The following is a 23,421-nucleotide window of genomic DNA, read 5'->3' as shown; positions in this document are numbered from 1 at the left end:
GCATCCCCATGGTCACATGATTTATATTCAGATGCTTGGCAACTGACTCATATTTATGACTATTGCAATGTCCTGGGAACATATGATCACCTTTTGCAACAAGCAAAGTCAATGGGGAAACCAGATTCACTTAACACCTGTGTTACTAATTTAACAACTGCAGTGATTCACTTAACAAATGTGGCAAGGAAAGTCATAAAATTGTGCAAAACTCACTTAACAAATTTTTACAACATAAATTTTGGGCTCAGTTGTGGTCATAAATTGAGGACTACCTGTATCTTGAACTGCACCTGAAAACACACTAGGAACCAATTTATCTTACTGAGTCATGATATCACACACTGAAAAAATGACATCATTGACTGTCTACACTGCCACATTTTACACCGGCCAAAGCTTCCAAATGATCTTCAAGGGCAACTCCAGCTAGAGCACATTGCAATACAGATAGTCCTTGACTTACAACCATTTGTTTAGTGACTGTTTGAAGTTTTGACAGCACTGAAATAAGTGACTTTTGACCATTTTTCATTTGTATGGCCATTGTAGCATCCTCATGGTTACATAATCAGAATTTAAACACTTGGCAATTGGCATGTATTTATGACAGTTGCAGTGTCTTAAGGTAACGTGCTCACCTTCTAACAAGCAAATTAAATAAGGAAGACAGATTCAATTAACAACTGTGTTACTAACTTAACAAGTGACTCACTTAACTGTGGCAGGAAAGATTATAAAAGAAGGCAGAACTCACTTAACAACTATATTGCTTAGGAATAGAAATTTTGGGCTCAATAATGGTTGTAAGTTAAGGACTACCTGTAATCCAGTCCGGAGAGCATGAGGGCATGAATAATCATGAGCAGGATTCTTCAATCCAAAAATAGGCACAACTGACTCACACCCCAAAGCAACGCAAAGGCCCTCCTATCCACAGCTGCCAGCTGCTCTTCAAGAGAGCTGTGAATCCAAGAAGACCCCCAGATTACCAAGAATTTACTACTAAGCGCCTTGGTAGTACAGTGGGCTAAAGCACTGTTATTAACATCTGCTGCTTGCAATTATTGCAAGTTCAAATCTCACCAGGCTCAAGGTTGACTCAGCCATCCTTTCAAGGTAGGTAAAATGAGGACCCAGATTGTGAGGGGCAATAAACTGACTTTGTATAAATATACAAAAGTATGAAGGCTATTGCTTAACACATTGTAAGCTGCCCTGAGTCTCCGGAGAAGGGTGGCATATAAATTAAAGCAAAAAAAAAAAAATTGTGCACTGAGTCTGTCTAGGGCAACACCACCCCATAGAACCAAAAATGGAAGATCCCTGTAACCAGGAGATCCAAAACCCCTGAGCCACACAGACTTGCTTAGGTATAACAGAAATCTATAGCACCTCACATCCTCCTTGCACTGAGACAGAACCTCCGTGCATCATTCAGACAATCTGGAATGGAGATAGAAAGCCGATATCATCAACATATTTTCTTCAGGATATATGCTATCAGATACATATTCTTAATATATCATTCAACAATAAGACTGTACACTTATGTCTTGAATTGTGATTTAATCTGAGAGAGAAAATCATTTAACTATCTTCTCATTCTCAGAAAAAAAATACATTGTCTAATCAAAACACTGAAGATAGCAATAATTTTTCAAAAATTTATTTATAAATTTATAAACAACCGAAGAATAAAACTTGGCCACAACATCTGAAGAAGATTAGAGTATTGTAAAGTTCCAAAATTTGCCCAAGAAGCTGTAGAATTGGATTTATTCAAAAATTGTGACTTATTCACAATATAAATCTCTTATATACATTACTTTTGACCATAAAGACTTTTCTTCCTAGGATTAATTTAACCCATACTACAATTTTATGGTTTTTACTGTCTGCCAATTATGTGCTTAGATATAAAATTTGGTCATTTTTAGACATGTAAACCATTACTACAAGTTACGGCTTATTATAACTAAATCTGTGACTGCAAATGTAACTTTCTAAGCATATTATTAAGTGCTATTAGATTAGACTGCTTCTTTCTGCCACCAATTTTCAGTATGGGCTGGGTTTCTTATGTCTGCTCTTTAGCATCTGAAGAATTTTTTCCTTGTAAATTAAAAAGACGATGATAAAAGTAAACAGCAGGGTCAAACAGGTGGGAAGAATAAGCACCAGATACAACAAAGCCATATTCATTGTTAGCCACCTACAATCATGGTGAACTGATTCAGGTATATTTGTTGCACTGATGAATCTGGAGGAGTAATTACAAGTGATGTCAGTCATGTCTCCAATGCGTAGGGTTCCATGGCTTTGCAGAGTATCCCACCAACCCATTTTGCAGCAGTCATAAGGATTCTCACTGAGGTAGATCACACGCAAACTCTTTCCAAGTTGCTTTTCCATGAAGTATTGAGGTAGGCTATGGTAGAAATTCATCCTGAGATCTAGAGTATAAAGTTTAAGGTATATTAAGGATTCTGGGAAGTATGCCAAACTGTTTCCAGACAGATCCAAATTTATCAGTTTCTGAAATGCAGAAAAGTCCATCTTTGTGCCTGCAGCAGAGAGGCCAGTATTTCTAAGATAGAGTACCTGTATGGATGAAGTGATATCTTTCAAAGTTCCCAAGCCACTAATAAGCAACCTAGGATTATTAGAAAGGTCTAAATATGTGAGGGAAGTTCCCTTAAAGAAATGGCAGGACAACATGCTTAGGTTACAGCCAGACAATAAAAGGTTCCTTAAGGAATTAGCATAAGTAAAAGTTACACAATCAGGGCTTGTAGCACTATATGGATAACAGATGTGGATTGGGTTTTTACTGATGTCAATTGTAGTGATTTTTCTTACATGGATAAAGAATTGATGTGGCAAGCCATGTAGATTGTTGGTGCTAAGATTAAACTTTCTGAGGTTGGTTAAGCTGCCTTCAGAACCCAAATTGATCTGTAGCTTTGAAAGCAGGTTGTGGCTGAGATCCAAATCAATGAGAGTATTTAGCATTTCCCTGTCCTCTATGTTCAGTATCTTTAAGCAGTTGTGACTGAGGTTCAGATAAAGAAGGGAAATTAACCCCTTAAAAAAATAATCTGGAAAATAAGAGAACTCATTCCAGCTCATATCCAGAAATGTTAAGGAAGAGAAATTGCCATGATTGTTTTCTTCCCAAAGTTCTTGAGTGGTAATGTTAATGATATTGCCATCTAGGAACAGTAGCTGAACTGAGCTGTTTGAATTATTGAAAAATTTGCCATAGAAATTCATGTGGTTGTGTGTCAGCAGCAGAGTCTGCAATTTATTTAACTTGGGCAGTAGTGGGAAGAACAGAAGCTGGTTGTAGGAAAGATCTAGTGTTTCCAGTTCAAAAGAAGCATTATTGTCTGCAGACAAGAACCATTCAATGTGATTATTGCTAACATTTAACATCTGAAGTTGGATCAGATCAAATTGCACAATGCAAGGTATGTTGTTGTAGGCCAGATTAAGCTGTTGCAGAGCTGGCATGTTTTCAAATGCCCCAGCCTCAATTTCAAAGATATAGTTCTGCTGTAAATCCAGACGTTGCAGATTGGGCAGGTTTCTGAAGTGAGAGTCATCTAACCTCAAAATGGCATTCCTTGCTAAAGACAAGGATTCTAGAGAAGACAAATGCTGGATCAATTTGCCCATCATAAGCTCAGTAAGCTGGTTTCCAGAGAGGTCCAGTTTCCTCAGGTAAGTCAAAGTCCATAAAGCAGATGCTGTTACAGAATAATTGAGGGAGAGGAAATTGTCTGACACAGTTAGCAGACTAAGATTCCTAACGCCAAGAAATGCCCCAGGTTCAATGAGTTCCAACCCATTTGCATGCAGACTGAGGTTCTGTAGGACATGATACTGTATGAAAGATGCATTTGAAAGAGTTTGTAGAACGTTGGCATCCAGGAAGAGTTCCTCTATTCCAGCAGGCAAGTCTTTTAGGACAGAACTCAGCCGCCTCCCATTGCAATCTGCACTTCTCTTTTTCTGTAGCAAGAAACATATAGGAAATGATGAGGTTCCGATACTAAAGACATGCTATATTACACCATACTACAATGCAGGGGTGAAATCCAAAATTTTTCCCTACCGGTTCTGTGGGTGTGGCTTGGTGGGTGTGGCAGGGGAAGGATACTGCAAAATCTCCATTCCCACCCCTCCTGGGGGAAGGATATTGCAAAATCTCCATTCCCACCCCACTCTGGGGCCAGCCAGAGGTGGTATTTGCCAGTTCTCTGAACTACTTAAAATTTCTGCTACCGATTCTCCAGAACCTGTTGGAACTGCTGGATTTCACCCCTGCTACAATGCTATATACATACTTAAGTAGAATTAAATTTAGAGGAAAATATATTTAATTTGATCTCATCTGTTGAGTCCCTACATATCTATAATAATAATGATACAGTAATTTTTCCACATTGTTCAACGTTGCTTAGCTGTTCAAAATATAGTTTACAGTTTACAATAAGGGGTAATATTACCCCTTATTGTAAACTGTAAACTATATTTTGAACAGCCAACAATCTTGAAAAATTTGGAAAAATTACTGTATTATTATTATAGATATTATTATTAATAATAATGATAATATATTTTATTATTATTATCATCAGCATCATTTTTTATATTAGAGCACCAGTTTGGTCTACGGTTAAGGCAGTAGGATGGAAACCAGGAGACTGAGTTCTATTTCAGCCTTAGATGTGAAAACCAGATGGATGACTTTGGGTAAGTCACTCTGTCTTAGCCTAACCTATGTCACAAGGTAGTTATTGGGGGGGAGGTACTAGCTATGTTTGCCCATCTTGAGTTACTTTCATAAAATATTATATATATAAAATAATAAGGTGATGTATATATGCTAAATGACGACTACCTGTAGAAGCAAAAGGCCAGGAAGTGTTTCTGGATAGCAAGTTCCCCATGAGATAAATTTATTATTTATAATATATATCTATATAAAATTTATAAATAATAAATTTATCTCATGGGGAACTTGCTATCCAGAAACACTTCCTGGCCTTTTGCTTCTACAGGTAGTTCTCATTTAGCAACTGCCTTGTACAATGATCATTCTTAGTTACAATGGTGATGAAAAATTTCACTTTGAAAACAATCCTCTCATTTACAACCTTTAAAAGTCTTAAAAGCAAAGGAAAGCTGAAATAAGATCATAAGCACAGTCACAGTTTCACTTAACAGTTGAGTTTCTGGCCCCAACTGTGATTGCTAAACAAGAACTACCGGTATCTGTATTACCATATTGTTGTTAGTATTATGTTCTATGTGACATTTTTGTGTGGATTCCATACAAAATGCGTCCACAAGTCATTGACTAGATGCACCCTTCAGGAAAAACAAAGTCCAATTGCCTTTTGAAAAAGCACCTTTGGGACAACCATGACCGAGATGACTGAGAATATCCATAGATAATGATGGATCTATGTAACTAAAAGAAATAGGGAACCAGATGCCTTTCAGATTTTTGTTAAAATCCCTACTTTAAATCATCTTTCCCTTCTCGGTACCCTACCCTAAAAATATAAAATTCAAATCATAAAGAAACTAATTGTATTTTTAAAGAACATCTTCAAAATGAAAAGATAAATAAGACAGTTGAACATTCTAATATGTTAGGTTAATTTTTGGATTCTTGTTGGCATTTGGATCAAACCCTTGGAACTAATATGCTGTTGCAGACACTACCATTTAAATAAATGACCTCTCTTCTTCCCATTTTTTTCAAGAAATCCCAAAGTTATTTCATGTTTGCAAAAGACTCACTAGTTTGCAAATACTATGATAGGTTGTGGGTTTTGTTGCCCATCCTGTATCCAGAAAAGCTATGCATATGGAGATAATCACAGCAATTAATGCCATTTCAACAGGACTCCTGCAAAGAGAGAAAAATGAAAATAATATAATAAAATTAGGAGACTTGGATTGTCTTTTCTTATTTATAGAGTTTTGGGTTGCCCATTAGAAAGCATCAGTTCCAAACTTCATTAAAATATATTCAGACAAAAGGAATATTCATATTCATATCTGTTTACTTACAAATATTTCTTAGGTTTTCATTGTGAATATTTTTTTTTCTTTGCAAAATAGATGTAAGCTCCCATAGACACCTCTAAAATTCTGCTTCAGATTGCAATCACATTTGGGGTACACATAAAAGACATATAATGTAAAATGTGAGGATCTATTCATTTATTTGATTTATATCCCTTCTTTTTTGTAGAACTTAAAGTAGCATACATGATGCTCCCTCCTATTTTTCCCACAAAGGCAACCCAGTAAGGTACCCTGGACTAAGAGACAGTGACTGCCCCAGATCACCCAACCACAGTAGCTTCTGTGCCTTAGAATTTGCAGTCTCCTGGTTTCTAATCAAGCTTCTTAACCACTACATCAAACTAGCTCTTTATGAGTTTTAACAATTAAAGGAGATTTGAAAGAGTCTCTCCTTTTCAATATGGATCGGCATAAGACTTCCCTAATATAGGCAATGTCCTTATGGGTGGACTTTAACTTCCAGAACTCTGTAGCCACTGTCACTCATTGCTCATGTTTCTGAGTGTTGAAGTTTATATATCTGTGGATGGCTGGTCTACATACAGGTAGTTCTCAATTTACTGCCATTCATTTAGTGACTGCTGGAAATTACAATGGCACTGAAAAAATGGGACTTATGACCATTTTTCACACTTACGACCATTGCAGCATTCCGATGGTCACTGATTAAAATCTGGACGCTTGGCAATTGGCATGTATTTATGATGGTTGCAGTATCCCAGGATCATATGATCACCTTTTGATATCTTCTGACAAGCGAAGTCAATGGGGAAGCTAGATTCACTTAACAGCTATGTTACTAACTTAACAACTGCAGTGATTTATTTAACAACTATAGCAAAAAGGTTGTAAAGTGGAGCAAAACTCACTTAACAACTGTCTGTGAAATTTGGGGCTCAATTGTGGTTGTAAGATGGGGACTATCTGTACTTGCTTATTTTATGTTATTATCATTTCTGATGAAACAGATTTGCAAAATCTTTTTGCTGAAAGTAAAAGTGTGGAATATACACTTATAGTAATAACTTTAAAAAATCTGCCTCTGCATGACATTTTTAACCAAAATATATGTGGTGCCAGAGATTTATAATGAAACTAAATTTGTTCTTTTCATTGGAAGATCTCTGTAGAGACAGAGCTTTGTTTGCTGGAGGAGGCAGGGGGGAAATAAACAATTTTTCTCTGCCATTTCTGAATCAAAACTCCCCTATTCCTTAAGTTATTTTTAGCCATAAAGTGGGAAAATTATAAGAACACAATCAGGTCACATTGAACATTGGCTGAAGGAACTCACTGCAATCATACTTGATGTTAAATTAAGGTTTTCACAACCATGATTTCTTGGACATGACATGATGGCCTGCTATCTTTTTCTCCTATCTTTTTCAGCTACAGAACATTGAAATGTTGAGAACATGTGATCATTTTTTCATAAAAAGACTCCTGAAAAACCCTATCCATTCACAAAATGGCTTCTGCAAAGGGCATGACCAATTATATATCATCAGTTTGTTAGAGTGACACCTGTGTCTTCACAAGATGCTACGAACTATCCTTTTTCTAGGCTGGTGCTGGGTTTCTCTTTTTCTTTCTACTAATTGCCAGTAAACTCCCATCCTGCTTGTTTAATGCTTTCATTCTTAGCTATTGTGTTTGTTTGTTTGTTTGTTTGTTTGTTTGTTTGTTTGTTTGTTTGTTTGAATTATATTCTCATCTTTCATTTAGGCGTTCAAGGAAATGTTCATTGTGCTTCCTCTTTCTGTTTTTCTATCCAATGATGTTGTGAGATAGGTTGGGTTGAAAGTAAGTGACTGGCTCAAGGTTTTTACCTCAGACTTTAACTGCCATGCGTCCTGCCTTCCTCAATTAATTCTTCTACATTTGATTCTTGTAAATTACTCAGAGAAGCCAACATATCCCACTTTAGAATAAATCTGACTTTCTCGATTCTCAAGAACAATTCAGGGACCCATCTAAGTAACCTACAGAACAACTTTTTATGACAAAATTATATATATCAATGATTATTCTCAGTAAATACAAATTTATCATGAAACAGAATACATAATTTGTAGAGTAGATATTAGGAATGAATTAACAGCAACTAGAGAAATGTTCATCATGATCACAATCTGACTTTTTTCTGACTGCAAATGATAGCAGTATAGTTCAATACTTTAGAATGTATCATAATGTAGCACGTTGTTTTTAATTGTTATTGAAAAGCCCTATGTAAAATGAAAAGTTAAGATAAATTATGCAGGATTAACTCACCGTTTGGAGCAACGTATTCAATTCTGGGAGGTTCATTCTGTACCAACACTTGTCTTGTTACCTCAGAGTATTTCTCAAAAAGATAATGATAATACAATTAGCTGTTTGCACTCACTTAAGATCAGATTAATATAGTTTTTGCGGAAGGAAATACGGTCACATGGATCCCAAAGCAAGTTGCAATTTGCTTCACTCAACCTCCCCCACCCAAGCTCAGCAGTTGCATATGGAAAGTTTGTGCGTATGCAAGTCACTTGAAAATGAGAAGGAGCTAAGAAGAAGGGAAATGAAAGGAAGGAAATTGTACAGGGTAAATTTGAAGCTATTACTTGAATTTCACTGATTCTAGTCACGTCAGAGCTCAGAGGTTTTTTTTTTTTTAATCTCAACAACAGTGAAGATTCCTGGTGCAACCTAAAGATTAATAAATTAATATTAAGAAATAACATTATCGACTATTTCTAGTTTCATACTATTGGACTGCTACCGCTTTCTGCAAACTAAAGCAATGTTAGATTACAAATCTGTACTTCAAATATGTCAACTACAATTACAGAATTCCCTCTAGATATATCAGCCTACAGATGCATTGATTACTTATCAGATAAATTAGATTAAAGTTATTTGTCATCTTCCAACGGAGATAACTATGCTGGCTGGGATTGATTAGCACAAAATTCTGGAGAACACAAGAAAGGCAATTAAGTTCAAGAAAGGCCAGAAGATTCTAGTCTTAGTAGAAGGTTCATATGAATAATACATTTGTGATAATTAACTGATGGGAAATAACATCTCGTACCATTTTATAAATGACCGTAAGGCACTGCTATTTCCATTTGATTCAGAATCAATTTCTGAAAATTATGATCAGGGTGAAATTTTGTTACAGTTCCAAGAAACTTATTAGATGGTATTTTCAGGAGATTGCTGTACTTTAGCACAAAAGGAACTGCTTATAATCACATTCTTTTGATAATACCATCTAGCAATGTAATAGCTATTTGATCTGTCTGTCTCTTTCTCTAAGCCCATATATCATTCCTTATTTTTCAGTGGCTGTATTTGCATGCTGCATTAAGCCACAATTTGCTCAATTAGCTGCACAATCATATTAAACCATAAACTGTGGCTTAGACACCAAAATAACTGGATAGCGTAATATATTAATTAAAACCAAGTGAAAAATTAAGATTGTTTTTTTTGTAAAGCCAGAACTAAAAAAATCATTGTTTTTATGAAAACTAATTTTATCAAAATATTGTCTCCGAGTCACACTGATTTTATTGGTTTTATTTTATTTAAAAAATGAATATGCTTTCCCACATACCTATCTTACATACAAACTCTGGACAGCTAACAATGATCCAATATAATAAAACCTCTATAAACCAAACAGAAAGGTGAAATTTTAAAAATCATTATACATTAACTAAGGCACCATATAACAAACAACATCAATATTAAGCTCATCTACCATCCTGGCCCATCATCCGGGGGGGTGGGTTGGGGGTTGGGGGGGTAAGCCAGGTCTTCACAACCTTGCAGAAAACCAAAGAGTTGGGGGGGGGGAAGCTTCAGAATTTTGCATAGAGAGGCGTGTGTGTGTGTTGTTCCATAGCACAAGCTTTGTGATTTTTCAGTCCCACAAGATTACATAGTTACAAATTTGTTTTGTCAGATCTGGTGAGATTGGCAAGAACCTTGGAGATAGGCGGTCCAACAAGTAAACTAGTATTATACAGGGCTTCAGAAGTTATAACAGCACCTTGAATTGCACTCAAAAGCGTATTGGAAACCAATGCAACTCATGCAATAGTGATGTAACCTGGGCAAGCCTCAATGTGCCCAAAAATGGGTATGCCACTACATTACTGGACCAAGTGAAGCTGAGAATTTCTATTGAGAATCATACAAATAGATTTTTTAATCTCTTTTTCCACTAAAAAAATATATTTTCAAGTGCTGCATCTGCTGGTTTTGCCAAATAAAAACAGTTTTTAATTGTTAACCACTGTGTGAACCCTAATATTTCTCAGTCAACATATATTACCAGATATTATCCTTCAGATGTGTTTGACTACCAACTTCACTAAACTCCAACCAATTTATGCTATTGGGAATTTGGCAATTATAAGCCCAAAATTACTATGCAGCATAATTTCCTGAATATCACTCACGTAAGCGCTGTAAGACTTGAAATTCATGTACAGTATATGTTTAAAGAGAACAAGTAGTCTTCTAGACAAACCAAGAACTACACTGGTGCTTTTAAAATAGTAAGCAACACTTTTTTTCAGTTCTATGTTATATTTGATTCTTTTTCCCCCAAAGCAGCCCATATATCTCAAATTACCACACCCAGGTTTTTATGGAGAGAATTCTAAATGGTTATTGGCTCTCAGCAATTGCCTTTTCCTTCCTCGCCCATCAAAGCAAATAAGCTTTATGACCAGCTCTGAACTGGAACTACAGCATTCTGACTGGTAAAATAAATCTCATGTTAACCATAACATTTGAACAGGTGCAGATGAAGAATAAAAGCCTTCCGTGGGGGGGAAAAAAACCCAGGCATTCTGTACATGCAAAACAGCACACTGTAGCTTTTCGGCACAAAAAATAGCAAGCCAGCAAACTATGCACACTTGGTGTGGACTCTCCAGCTTAGATATAAGGGAGCAATAATTTATCCCTTAACTGACAAGGCCTCATATGATCCCCAGCTGCAGCACTTGAACTCCCTATTTTCCCATGCTGTGATGCCAAGCAAGACTTACATCCTAGCCCAGAGTTAGCTCAAGAGAACTCACTGTCAAAGAGATCCCTTAAAGAAAAGTATCTGTGTCACATGTGGCAAATGGACAGCTTTCCCACTCCTGCATTTCTCTTGGGTGCACCCTGGTCCCAGGGCTTGGTCCTTGCTCGGTTGGGTAAGGTAGCAGAGCATCTGACCATCTGATGCTCAATACCCAAGAGCAAGGTACTAGACAAAGCAATCCTTTCAGCGAGCAATCTGGCTCAGGGAGAGTCATTGGAAATCTGGTTCCTGTAAGAAACAAGAAAGCCCATATGAAGAAAACCTGATTCTAATCCTCACCCTTTCCAAAGTCATTCTGCGACATAGTGGGGCTAGTCTTTTAAAAGTTACTATGTTTACTTAATTGAAGGAAAAATTCTGTATCTAAGGGCCCATTCTAAGACTGAGCCACAGCACAGAGAAGAAAGTTTAGCAAATAGTTCTACAACAAAGTTTTGCGGTTTATTCTGATCTTTGAATAAGTAGTACTCCTCTTCAGATTCCAGGCAGCCACATTATCCTTAACAGGCTATTATACACCCCCTAAATACCACAAGTTTTGGGTTATTTTCCATCAATCACCCAACTTTCTATTGTAAATGAGATTTCTAATCAAATAAGTATATCCTGGGGAAAAACCTGATCTGAGATAACAAACTTAAATTAACCTTAACTTTTTTTTTTAGTCCTGATAATGTAAAGACAATTACTGAAATTTCCTGCAACAGTTTTGTTCCTCTTAAATTTTCTAGTGAAAAGAACAGTTGAAAATTGTTTCAAAAACAATTAAAACAGGAAGTTTAAAACAAAAATAGAACCAAAAGAAACTTGGGGAAATATGGACTTTTCCATTATATATATAGTATAACATTCATCATAAAAGGGCCAAAATTGCTTATTTAGAGTTGTTTAAATTCTGATCACAATTTAATTATAGTTTAGGATTACTTGAATGGGCAGCCCATGGGTTGCATTCATCCCAGTAATGGGACATTAAATTTTATAGTATGATTTCCTCCTTTTTTTTCCTTCAGAAATAAGGATAGAAATAAAAGACTCTCATTTCCTCTCTTAAAATCCATCTACCAAGGGCAGGAAATCAGGAAGTCCAGGCAGTTCAAATTAATACAGGTAGTCCTCAAGTTACAACCACAATTGAGGCCAAAATTTACATTGCTAAGTGAAACATTTGTTAAGTGAGTTTTGCCCAATTTTATGACTTTTTTTGCCACCGTTTTAAGTGAATCATTGCATTTGTTAAGTTAGTAACATGGTTGTTAAGTGAATATGGATTCCCCATTCACTTTGCTTGTCAGGAGGTTGCAAAAGCTGATCACATGACCCCAGGACACTGCAAACGTCATAAATATGAACCAGTTGTCAAATATCTGAATTTTGATCATGTGACCATGGGGATGGTGCAACGGTCGTACATGTGAAAAACAGTCATAAGTCACTTTTTCAGTGCCGTTGTAACTTTGAATGGTCACTAAATGAACTGTTATAAGTTGAGGACTACCTATATAAAGGTTCGTTGCAAGTTTAAGTTCTCTACAAGAATCTGAGCTACTAATGGTCAAAGCAAATTGGCAGTAGATGAAAATCAATGGAATTCATGGCGATCTGGACTTAGATCTCTTGTGGGTGTGAAGGGCCTTGAGACTGATCATCTGTTTGATCCTTCCCTCCAGTTCAGCCTGGTGATCTCCTACCTATAGCATCAGAACCCAAATATTTGTAACTGTCATTTTCTGGTTTTCAAAGTGTAGGCAGTAATCAGAGAATATAAGTTTCTAGATATGTATCTAGGTATTAAGAAATTGCAATATTATTATATAGAGCTGAGAACTGATTACTATCCTCCTTTCCTCAAGTTACAATAGTGAACTTTCAGGAGCCTCCACATTTACCAGTATATAGTAAGATTTTGATATTAATGAATATCCTAAATACTGTCAAAGCAAATTTAAAAAATGAAACTGAGCAGATGTAGAAATAGATTAATCATAAATTTGAAAGGAGAATACTAAAATACAGTATATCCACTGAAATATATAATCCCTAATATGCATTTTACCTTTCAGTCTTCTAGAATCCTTTCTCAGTATGGTATTTCTGGGAAGGAGGCATGCAATTTCTCACTATCGATATGTTAGACAACTTTGATTTTTTGCTTGGTACTCAGAACAAACAGCACTGAAAAAACAGTTATAGATAGGAATCTTCTCTCCCTTCCAAATTGTCAACAATCCAACACTGATCTTCAAGGACAAGAACTCTGTGCACAAGCTGCAAATAATAGCTGATTCTCTCCCAGCACCTGCTTCTCTTTTCAGTTCAGAATGGTTCGATTTTATCCTTCTTTCCCAAATAAGGTGGAAATTGTGCAATGTTCCTTAGCATAAGTGTGTTTGTATGGTGTGTATATATGTGTATATAGTTTCTCCACCTAGTATATTTTCACTCTTTGCTATCGCAGGAAGTCCCCAGATTTTTAAATGTCTTTGTTGTAGCAAGGGTCTTTATGTTTCTGCCTACTTCTATAGCTGAACATTGGATCACTTATTAAAAAGTTCCTCCATTTTTCCTGCCACTTTCTAACCCATGGTTTGCCTTTCTGTGATTTAAGGATCAACTTTCTCATTCCTTTGCCTTTCTCACTGAAACAACTGTACTACGCAAAGACCTTTTTCATTAAATAATGTGCTACATTCTTTTGGGAGAAACTGTTTGTTATTCCTCTTCCCCCAAAAACAAAGTTATCTCTCTTGATGGGAGATGAGAGCCAGAAAATGCTTATTTTTCAATCATGGCTATTTTACTTAGGAATACTCTCCCTTTATTCAATTTCATTGTACACACATTGTGCATTGACAATAAAGATTTGATTTGATTTAGAAGTTAGGCTGGCCCCCATGGTGATTGCCTTCTGGAAGGTTGTGAAGACTATTTTTTCCAGAGGTAATACCATGTTTCCCCGAAAATAAGACCCTGTCTTATATTTTTTTGAACCCTGAAATAAGCGCTTGGCCTTATTGCCATGCGCTCAAAAGCCTGATTGTGCTTATTATCAGGGGATGTCTTATTTTGGTGGAAACAGGGTATTTAGGTACTGATTAGGTTCTGTCTGGAAACAGATTTTATTTGTTAATTAAGGTATTAGTGGAATGTTTTATTTAATGAAGTTTATTTTGATCTAATATTGTATGTTTAAAAAAAAATTAAAGTAAAAAAACTTCTGAATTACTTATCCTCACACTTAGGACCCTTGTAGCATCCCTAGAGAGACATCATCAAAATTTGGATGCTTGACAACCAGCATCAATTTTTGATGGTTGCAATGTCCCAGGGTCATATCATCATTATCTGCTACCTTCCCAACTGTCCTTCGTTTGCTGGCTGCTGGTAAGGATGTTTTTTTTTCTCTTTTTGTTTTGTTCTTAACTTATTTATTCTCTTTTGAATGGTGTATAAGCATGTTTATCTCTGCAAATTAATGGGTTATTTGTCTGAATGCTAAGTTTCCAGGAATTCCATAGCTTTTGGGGATTTGGTTTGGTCTAGAATGCTTTTTCCCAGCTGAAACTATGGTGAGAGTCCATGAGTTGTAAGATTGAGTTTTTGTTGTGACTTCTGAGAGCTATTGTAAGCTATGTATATACTATATACCAGTGATCCCCAACCTTTTTATCGCCGCGGCCCGCTGAGCGCGCGCAGGGGTGGGGGCACGGCCCAGGAGCTTTTGCGCACGGCCCATTGCGCACGGCCCAGGAGCCTTTGCGCTGCAGCGTTTATGTCCCCCGGCCGCTGCGCGGCCCAGTGCCAGGTACTCCACGGCCCGGCACCGGTCTGCGGACCGGGGGTTGGGGACCACTGCTATATACTATACTACTATATATACTGTATATAGTAAGCTCCTGCATCTACAGGGAGCAGATTCCACACTTTCTAGTACTGATATTATCTAGTTGGATAATGAAATGACTGAAAGCAAGCAACCAAGTTCATACAGCCCCAAGGATTCCATAGTTTAATCCTGAGCTACATATATACCCGTGATGGCAAACCTATGGCACGCGTGCCACAGGTGGTACGCAGCACCCTCTGTGGGCATGTGAGCCGTCGCCCCAGTTCAGCTCTGCCACACGTGCACACGTGCCTCCCGTCGGCCACCTGGTTGGGTCTCTGCCGCGCATGCAGTGGGTGGGATGCATACATGTAGGCCACACATGTGTGTGGGGCATGCGCGCACATTGCATTTTGGGGGTTCAGGCACGTGTGCTCACTTTGGGCACTCAGTCCAGAAAAGGTTAGCTATCACTGATATATACTATTGAAAAGATGCTGCGCTTGTTCTTCTGAAAAGTCTGAAATACTTCTAAATCATTTTGGAATAGTGCAGAACCTTAGCAATTGTTATTTCAAAATTGGTGATAATTAAGTACATTTGGCACAAGCTTGGTTTTTAACCATTTCCCATTAAAAATTTGCTAGAAGATACCACTTCCCGTGTTATCAGAAAGCATTTGCTGTACCTACACTATATTGTTCTATATTTGTGACTTATGTTGGCTTTTCTGTGAAATACTGCTGTCCCCTGCTGTTAGAAATTTAAGAGGACTTCTACACAGTATTCAGATCAGAAAAAAAAGCAATTCGAGTGTAAAGAGATGTTACAAATAATTATTCTCTTAGCAGCATACAAAGGATCACAATTTTAATAAAATCTTCTTGTTCAATAGCTAGTTTCTATCTTTGTATTGTTACTTTCTTGGATTCCAAAGCTTCAGAAATAGTCTATTCAGTTTTCTTTGATGAAAGATTGCTTAATTTATTTTCAAATAAACAATCTTAGCATACTGAGAATAAGACCTTCCAGTAAGCTGATACATCCACCATTAATCAAAAAAGCCTCTGCCAACCTACATTCTGCACCCACTTTTTAAAGTATTTTTCTAACTTGTACCATTAAACTGAAGAATGTTAGAATGTTACTTGGGTAACATTTTAATTTTATTAAATATTTTATATAATATTTCTATTATAATTGGAATATTGTATAGATATTCCAAAAACAGAACAGTTCCCAGATGAATTACATTTACTGTCATTTATTTCTACTAAGGAAACAATATTATTTTAGATCAGAATGGGCAACCTGTGCACAGATTGTATCTCCAGAAAATGGGCATGAGTTTCAGACAAAATAGGTGTCTTAAGCAATGCAAAGCCGTCATAAAATTCTTTAAAATACCCCCCAAAATCCCAACCATCATTAAAAAATATGTCTGAAATTTTCAATACCGCCTACTTCATTTATGTCAGTGTCAATACCTACTCCCCTATGGGTTGTCATAGTTTCCAGACTAAAAAAGATCACCTATACCTTTATCAAATCATGCATGCACAAATCTTTTTTAGGTAGCCAGTCTTGTGGGTCTTATGAAACAGATCAAAAGCATAGGTGGGTAAGGCAACATATGAAATCAGTATCAGTAATAACTAAGAATTCATGAATGCATCTGCTTATGCAGCTTTAGCAAGTGATACGGTCTAGCTCAGGAGTGTCAAACTCAAGGCCCGTGGGCCAGATCCAGCTCATGCTTAAATCTGGTCCGCAGGGCTGGCCTGGAAATAGCAAAGGACTGGCTTGCGGTACCTCTGGCAGCCAAAATGGGGCGCTCCCCATTTTGGCCCATAAAGTGCTGCAGGGGGCCGTCCAGGCTGTCTCCCCCACCTCCCCTCCAGCTGGCCTGTGGAAGAGAACCACAATGCTGATCCAGGCCTTGAAGAAATCCAGTTTGACACCCCTGGTCTAGCTGATAAGTCTCTGGAGCAAAACAGGTGCAGATAGTCCATGATTTACAACCATTTGTTTAGTGACCATTCAAAGTTATAGTGCCACTCGGTCATTCCTCATATTTATAACCGTCACAGCTTCCCCACTGTCATGTAATTAAAATTTGGGCACTTGGCAAGCAGGATGTATGCTTTATGACAGTTACAGTTGTCACAAGATAGCTGTGACCTTTCAAGATGGCTTCCAACAAGCAAAGTCAATGAGGGGAACCAGATTCAACTAACAACCACAATTCAATTAACTGCAGTGATTCACTTAACAGCCATGGCAAAAAGGTCATAAATTTGAGCATGACTCACTCAACAATCTCCTTGCTTAGCAAATGAAATTCTAGTCTCAGTTGTGGTCATAACTCAAAGTAGGTACCTGTAGAGATAAAGTATGCAAGCTTTGAGTTATTTATATGTAATAAAAGCAGGATAAAAATCTAATAAATACATAATATACCAAACATCATGGACTTGGTATATTTATCTACTCAACTATAAAACACAATACACAAAAGTAATATGTTCATATTTTAGCAATTTATTTCAGTATTTTGTACAGCTTGAAATTGGTCTTCAGGTAATAAGTTATAAGAATTCTATATACATAGGTTGATTAATAATTCCTTGAGACAGATGGGAACAATTTGCAAAAGGGTTATGCACATGTATTAGAAAGAAGGAAAGGCATTCTATATTAACAGGGAAGAAGTTTCTTCTAAGAATCTACAAAACTCAACGATTTGGAATAGAAAGTTCCAGAGAACTTTTAACACCTCCAAAAGGACACAATCTGGAGGGGAATAGATCATTCTGGCATTCAAATGTTACCAAATTTATGAATTTTGCACATCCCCTGAAACCTTATACAGGATAGATTGTATAGAAAAACAGAAAAAAAATCTATCCAAGATTGCACAGAGACAGCTAATTTAATGAAAGTTTTACTTTTATATCAGCCCATGCCAGAGTTTTACTTACCGTAGTGATGCATTTTACAGCACTGTATAAATAAACTGTTTCTTGAAATCTCACATTATTCCCACTTTATTCATGACTTCTTAGTACCACATGTTAAAAGTCATTTCATAGCCTTGTTCTGACTTTGCTGTAGAAACATGCCAGGAATGAACTTGTTCTATTCAGCGAAATACTACATATATAGAACAAACATTTTAAGAACATCAATCCACACATGCTGCTTTCAAACACAGCTTAGTGGTATCTGAGCATGAATGGATAAATCCGGAAGGGAGCCAAACCCAAATAGTACAGAACATGCAAACACTGAATTCTCTTAGTAAAGTTTTTCTCTTTTCTTCTTTTAAAATTTCCTTTTCTGGTTTTTCTTAAATTGCCAGTATCTTATAATGGGGAGTCTCTTCTTAATTGCCTAATGCTATCACCATCAATATCTTGTGTCTTTATAAAAAAAAAAGGCTGATAAAAAAAAAGACATATTCCAGAACAATTAACCAACTTCTTTTTGTCACAGAGCCTTATTTGCCAAAGTGAAGGACAGATAGCAAGCTGGTAAAGCCAAGAAAAACAATAGAAATGAAAAAGACAAACATGTCTATAGCTACTGCCAAGTATTGGGGATCAAATGCTGGCTTAAATACTACCATTCCAAACTTTTTGTGGAGTAAATGTACTTTCCAGCCATAGGTTAGAAGCCTTTTAAAAAATATATAAAACATGTATTTAGCAGCACTCATAGAACTCAATCAGCATTTCCCGGCTTGAACAAAAATAAAAAAATATCTTTAATGTTTTCTTTTACATATTTAAGGAATTATCTGATGACTGCAAGACCATGTATTTCAGATTATGTAGAAAATAATGTAAACAATATTTATTTCCTCCCAAATGACACAATTCTATGCATATGTGGAAAAAACTGTTCGAATATCATCTGATATGCTTTTGAAAGAAATATGCATAGGATTGCACTGAAAGTGTTTTATCAATATCTTTAAATAAATAGATTTATAAACAAAATAACATTTAGTACCAACAGCTGGCCTGTGGAATTACAAAGTTAAAAGATAAATTGTGCAGGCAATGGATACCAGGGAATGGCAAAGATATAGGGTAATCTGGGGGAAAACTAATGTGAGAAAGGACAACCATTCTATCATCCACAAGTACTTCCATCACATAAAATTCATTAACTTTTTACAAATTATTTTCAGTTTTTGTAATAAATGTTAACAAAATTAAAGCTACCCATACTGAAATTTGTCTATCAGGGATGGAATTCCTGTTTAAATTTCAGTTGATTTAATTTAAGGAATTGAATATTTTGAAATGACTGCTATTTGGAAATACTTTGGAAACCTAATTTTTCAAAATACATTAGAAATAAATTTTACCCTTCCACATATATACTATTCTATTGATCAATCTCAACCATTATTTAATAAGCATACATTGCTCCTTTTGCCAAAAGAGATGTGGCACAACAAAACAGAAATGCACCTGTATATATTTTGTCCAATTCCTAGACAAAAGATTGACATTTGACATGTAGTGGTTTTTCCATTTGAGAAATTACATACTGGTTAGCAAACCTTTCTATCATTCGATTTTTAGCTTCTGTACAATTTTTAAAATACACTTCAGTATAGCTGCACAATATAGCTCTGGAAAACTGATCTCCAGAATCAGTGCTCCAAGCACAACCAAAATATATTAAATAAAATCCAAGTTTATTACCTTTGGTAAAACACACTGGATTAAAGGTTGGAAAAGAACAAATTGCTTTCAAAATGGAAACATTTTCCACAGAACACGTTACTCTCACATATTAGATAACTTCCGCAATTACTTCTATGAAACAATTCCTTACGTATATACAGGATTCCATATTGCCACTCTTGGTACAAAATCCAATGCAACATGCTTGTGGTTAACTGCCTGTTTAACTGTAAACCCCCCCGCCCCTGAGGAATTTTTCTGGTCCGGCAGAAAAAGGAAATGTCAGTGCACTCTGTTAAGAACAGTTGGTCTTTTTAATCAAAAGTTTTGGTTTCTTGAGCACACATCCATGTATTTTCCTCATGCTGTCCTGTTAACCAATATGCAGGTTTCTCCACATTGTCAACTTGATTTTCATGTTCTTGCTAAAAAAACAAAAACAAAGTAAAAACACAAAAATATCATCCATCTAAAGGTTTTCCTAGATAAACTAACGTCACCTCAGTGTTGCCATATACAGCAGACACTGCTGGATACAGACATGTCTTTGGCAGTCCTCGAAATGCAACTCCTAAGAACTCATAGCCTCTCTCAAAAGCCAAGGTCTTGTCTTCCATATCCAGGATAACACGAATTCTCTCACCTATCTGTAAACAAACAGAGGAAAGATTGAGAAAGATGGCAAATGTCTAGAGGAAAAAACAACATAAACGAACAACATAAATAAATACAGATAGATACTTTGAGGATACATTTTAAACGTTAATAGTAAACTAAGATACAGCCATTTTTATATAATACATAGTGCTTTAAATGATTACACTGGCTTAACTGTAGATATTTTTTTTAGAATAAATTTCACTGAAGAGGGACTGAAATATATACATATTCAGAAAATTTTAACTTAAAACAAAATTCATTCAAAACATAGCCTAAGAATTCCTGAAGGATCAGCTCATCAAAATTTCAGCAAAATGTTTGGTTTATTAAGACTTATTTTTATTTGTTTATTTATATTTATTTAACGAGATAGCTGTTCATCTTCTAATTAACTCTGGGTAGCTTCCAATTTCCAACAGTGCATTTCTGTTGTGCAAGCAATGCTTGTCAGGGGAAAGGATTCTTTTTGCCTCTTTCTATGTTTACACAGACCCTCCGAATCTTTTCCAAAGTTAAGGTATCCCTTAAAGCAGATCTTCAGCATGCAAGGGAATGGAGCATGAGAAAATATGGAATTAAGCATGACAGAATAGGAAAAATGAAGTTAATTGCAGAAGAAATACTATGTCATAACACTGATGTAGCCCTTTCAAAAAACATCGGATTTCACTTACTTGATATTTTGGGGCATTGTTGCACTGTGGAAAACTGCCATTGACTTCTCCATTATGTAATAAATTATTGTCCACTAAATTCCAGCCCCAGCTCTGGTCATCACTCCCCAGGAGGGCTACATAACCTTGACACTGCATGGGAGCTCTTTTTGTAGCAATTCCAATCACTGCCACTGTACCAAGAGGACCTTCCCACCAGACTTCCCAAGCATGACGGCCTTCACTGAAGCCAATCTTGGTCCTTGCTCCATCAGTACTCTGAGCAATGGGATTCCGGTGCAAAGTAAATCCATTCTTCTTAATATAAACATTTCTGGAACAATCATTGGTGCTGAAAGCATGCTGAAAGGCACGTACCTAAAAAAAAAAGTTTTAAAAAATAAAGGGAAGTTGAGAAGATCTTTCAAACTAAGTAAGACTGTTAATTATTCAAATGCTTATATTCATTCTTGAATAAATATTTTATTTTTGTATCACTGCAATAGAGACCAAGACTTAACACTTCAAAACTATGGTCACAAGAAAGAGAAAACATTCTGAACCACAAGTTGCAGATGTGAGATAAGAAATTAGAAACCATCTCCACAAAAAAAGACTAAATTGTTTAAACGTTTATACTTGGTGATAATATTGTATTTCGTGTTTGCATATGCAGCATTGGCACAAATAGCCTAATCAATGCAGAGTACATTAGAAATAGATTTTAAATTGTAATGAGCCACTTATAAATTTGCAGTGTCACTCTGAAAGGAGAGTAACTAAAAATTCATCAGCACCAGAACACGTGCATCAAATAGTTCTCAGTGAAGTCTGGAAAACTTAAAAGATGTGTTTTACTCCATAACTACTCTGTAAAAGACAATAAAACAAAATTCAGTATGTGTCACCATTCCACATCCTCAGTCTAACCAGATGAAGAGGTGCAGGTGCCTGACTCAGCCTTTCAGAAAGTTAAGCAGAGAAAGGAGACAACAGGAATTGTTTTTTCAGTGGCTCTCCTTTCCATTTCTGCTAGTGGATGACTTTTCCATATGAGGCAATACCTGGCTCATTTTCCTATTATTCTTTACATCAGTACATTTATTTTAATTATTTACAACATTTGTAGTTGGTTCTTCAGAAACAGCTTGCCAAAGTGGTTTATATAATATTAAAAGGAGGCAATGTCTTTTTGCAGGTATATGACCTACGAAAGATATGCGTCTAAAGGTATGCGTAAAGTCATAAAGGTATAGGACTTATGAAAGATGATAAGGAGCAAACCTACAAAGGGTTTAAAATGACAAATTCTCACAAAGCTGGAGGACCACAAGAGGAGAAAGGGCTCAAAAGTTCCAGTTCTTCCATAAACTCCTCCTGCTTCGGTAGGATGGAATTTGCTGCCTAAGCTTAAGGCAGCGCCACAGTGTCTAATAGTGTTTCTCAACCTTGGTAGCTTGAAGATGGGTGGACTTCAACTCCCAGAATCCCCCAGCCAGCGCTGCTGGCTGAGGGATTCTGGGAGTTGAAGTCCACCCATCTTCAAGCTACCAAGGTTGAGAAACACTGGTATAATACAAAAGACACCTAGGGCACATCTACACAACATGTGGATAAGGAATGGTTACCTCACTACTGCGATGCAACGCTCAGCAAAAAACGAAAGCCGGTGAAAGTATATATGACAACTCTGGAATCCGCGGCCACTCTCGGGGTCGAACAAAGCAGCCTATCAGAGTATCTCTGAGCAAGCGAGGGAATCTCCGCCTCCTGCTGCTGCTGCCTTACCAACAGTCCCATAAGCTTAGCCAGCCCCCCCCCCCCCCCCCAAACAACCGAGGCGCGTTTGTCTCCCCATCCTCAGCATCCCAAAGGCTAGAAATGGGAGCCGGGAAGCCGCACCGGACTTGACAAGAGAGCCGCTTGGTAAGAGAAGCTGCCTCTTCGGCCCCCCACCTCCCCTCGCCCCCCACCTCTTTTCCCCCACCTTCAGTGTGCCTGCGCACGAACACGGAACGGAGCGCGCTGAAGCGTCGCCCTACAGGCTCGCCTGACCTTGCCCTTGTAGGTGGGCACGTTGCAGAGGATATCGGTGCGTAGCGCCTCCTCGGCGAGGCTGCGAGCCGCCAGGCTGCGCCACACCTCGCTGTTCTCGTCGCCGTGCAAAACGCGGTACCACAGCTTACACACCAACGCGCAGCTCCGTAGCTCCCGGAGGTCCAAGTAGGAGAAGACGAACTCGAGTACCCTACCGGGAAGCCGCCAACCCCCCGCAGCGGCGGCTGAGTTCGGCGCTCCACCGCTGCCGGCAGCCGCTGCCGCCATACCCTCAGGCGATTGACCACCGGCCTTCGCGTCCTGCGCGCGCACGCCTTCCAAACCGAC

General features: G+C 37.3%; 2 protein-coding genes across 4 annotated transcripts; both read right to left on the bottom strand.

Moving 5' to 3' along the window:
* Nucleotides 1-1,653: 1,653 nt before the first annotated feature.
* Nucleotides 1,654-11,215, bottom strand: NRROS (negative regulator of reactive oxygen species). Of its 3 annotated transcripts, none has more exons than XM_070945670.1 (3): nt 11,190-11,215; nt 8,383-8,455; nt 1,654-4,017 (listed from the first exon to the last, which is right to left on the bottom strand). In XM_070945670.1, exons 2-3 carry the CDS (start codon nt 8,416-8,418, stop codon nt 2,062-2,064), a joined length of 1,992 nt encoding a protein of 663 aa, XP_070801771.1. In that variant the 5' UTR covers nt 8,419-8,455; nt 11,190-11,215; the 3' UTR covers nt 1,654-2,061. The 3 variants fall into 3 exon arrangements, with proteins under 3 accessions (XP_070801771.1, XP_070801769.1, XP_070801770.1); XM_070945668.1 differs by lacking the exon at nt 11,190-11,215 and adding an exon at nt 5,818-5,926; XM_070945669.1 differs by lacking the exons at nt 8,383-8,455; nt 11,190-11,215 and adding exons at nt 5,818-5,926; nt 6,091-6,135.
* An 8,505-nt stretch (nt 11,216-19,720) lies between these two features.
* FBXO45 (F-box protein 45) lies at nt 19,721-23,389 on the bottom strand. The gene is made up of 4 exons (XM_070945391.1): nt 23,092-23,389; nt 21,058-21,414; nt 20,224-20,370; nt 19,721-20,148 (listed from the first exon to the last, which is right to left on the bottom strand). The coding sequence occupies exons 1-4, from the start codon at nt 23,359-23,361 to the stop codon at nt 20,038-20,040; spliced, it is 885 nt and encodes a 294-aa protein (XP_070801492.1). The 5' UTR covers nt 23,362-23,389; the 3' UTR covers nt 19,721-20,037.
* Nucleotides 23,390-23,421: the final 32 nt, after the last annotated feature.

This window comes from Pituophis catenifer, unplaced genomic scaffold (assembly GCF_029215685.1).
Source record: "Pituophis catenifer annectens isolate HBS135680 unplaced genomic scaffold, rPitCat1.0.hap2 SCAF_6, whole genome shotgun sequence".
NCBI lineage: Eukaryota > Metazoa > Chordata > Lepidosauria > Squamata > Colubridae > Pituophis > Pituophis catenifer.
This window is presented reverse-complemented; position numbering and strand designations above follow the sequence as displayed.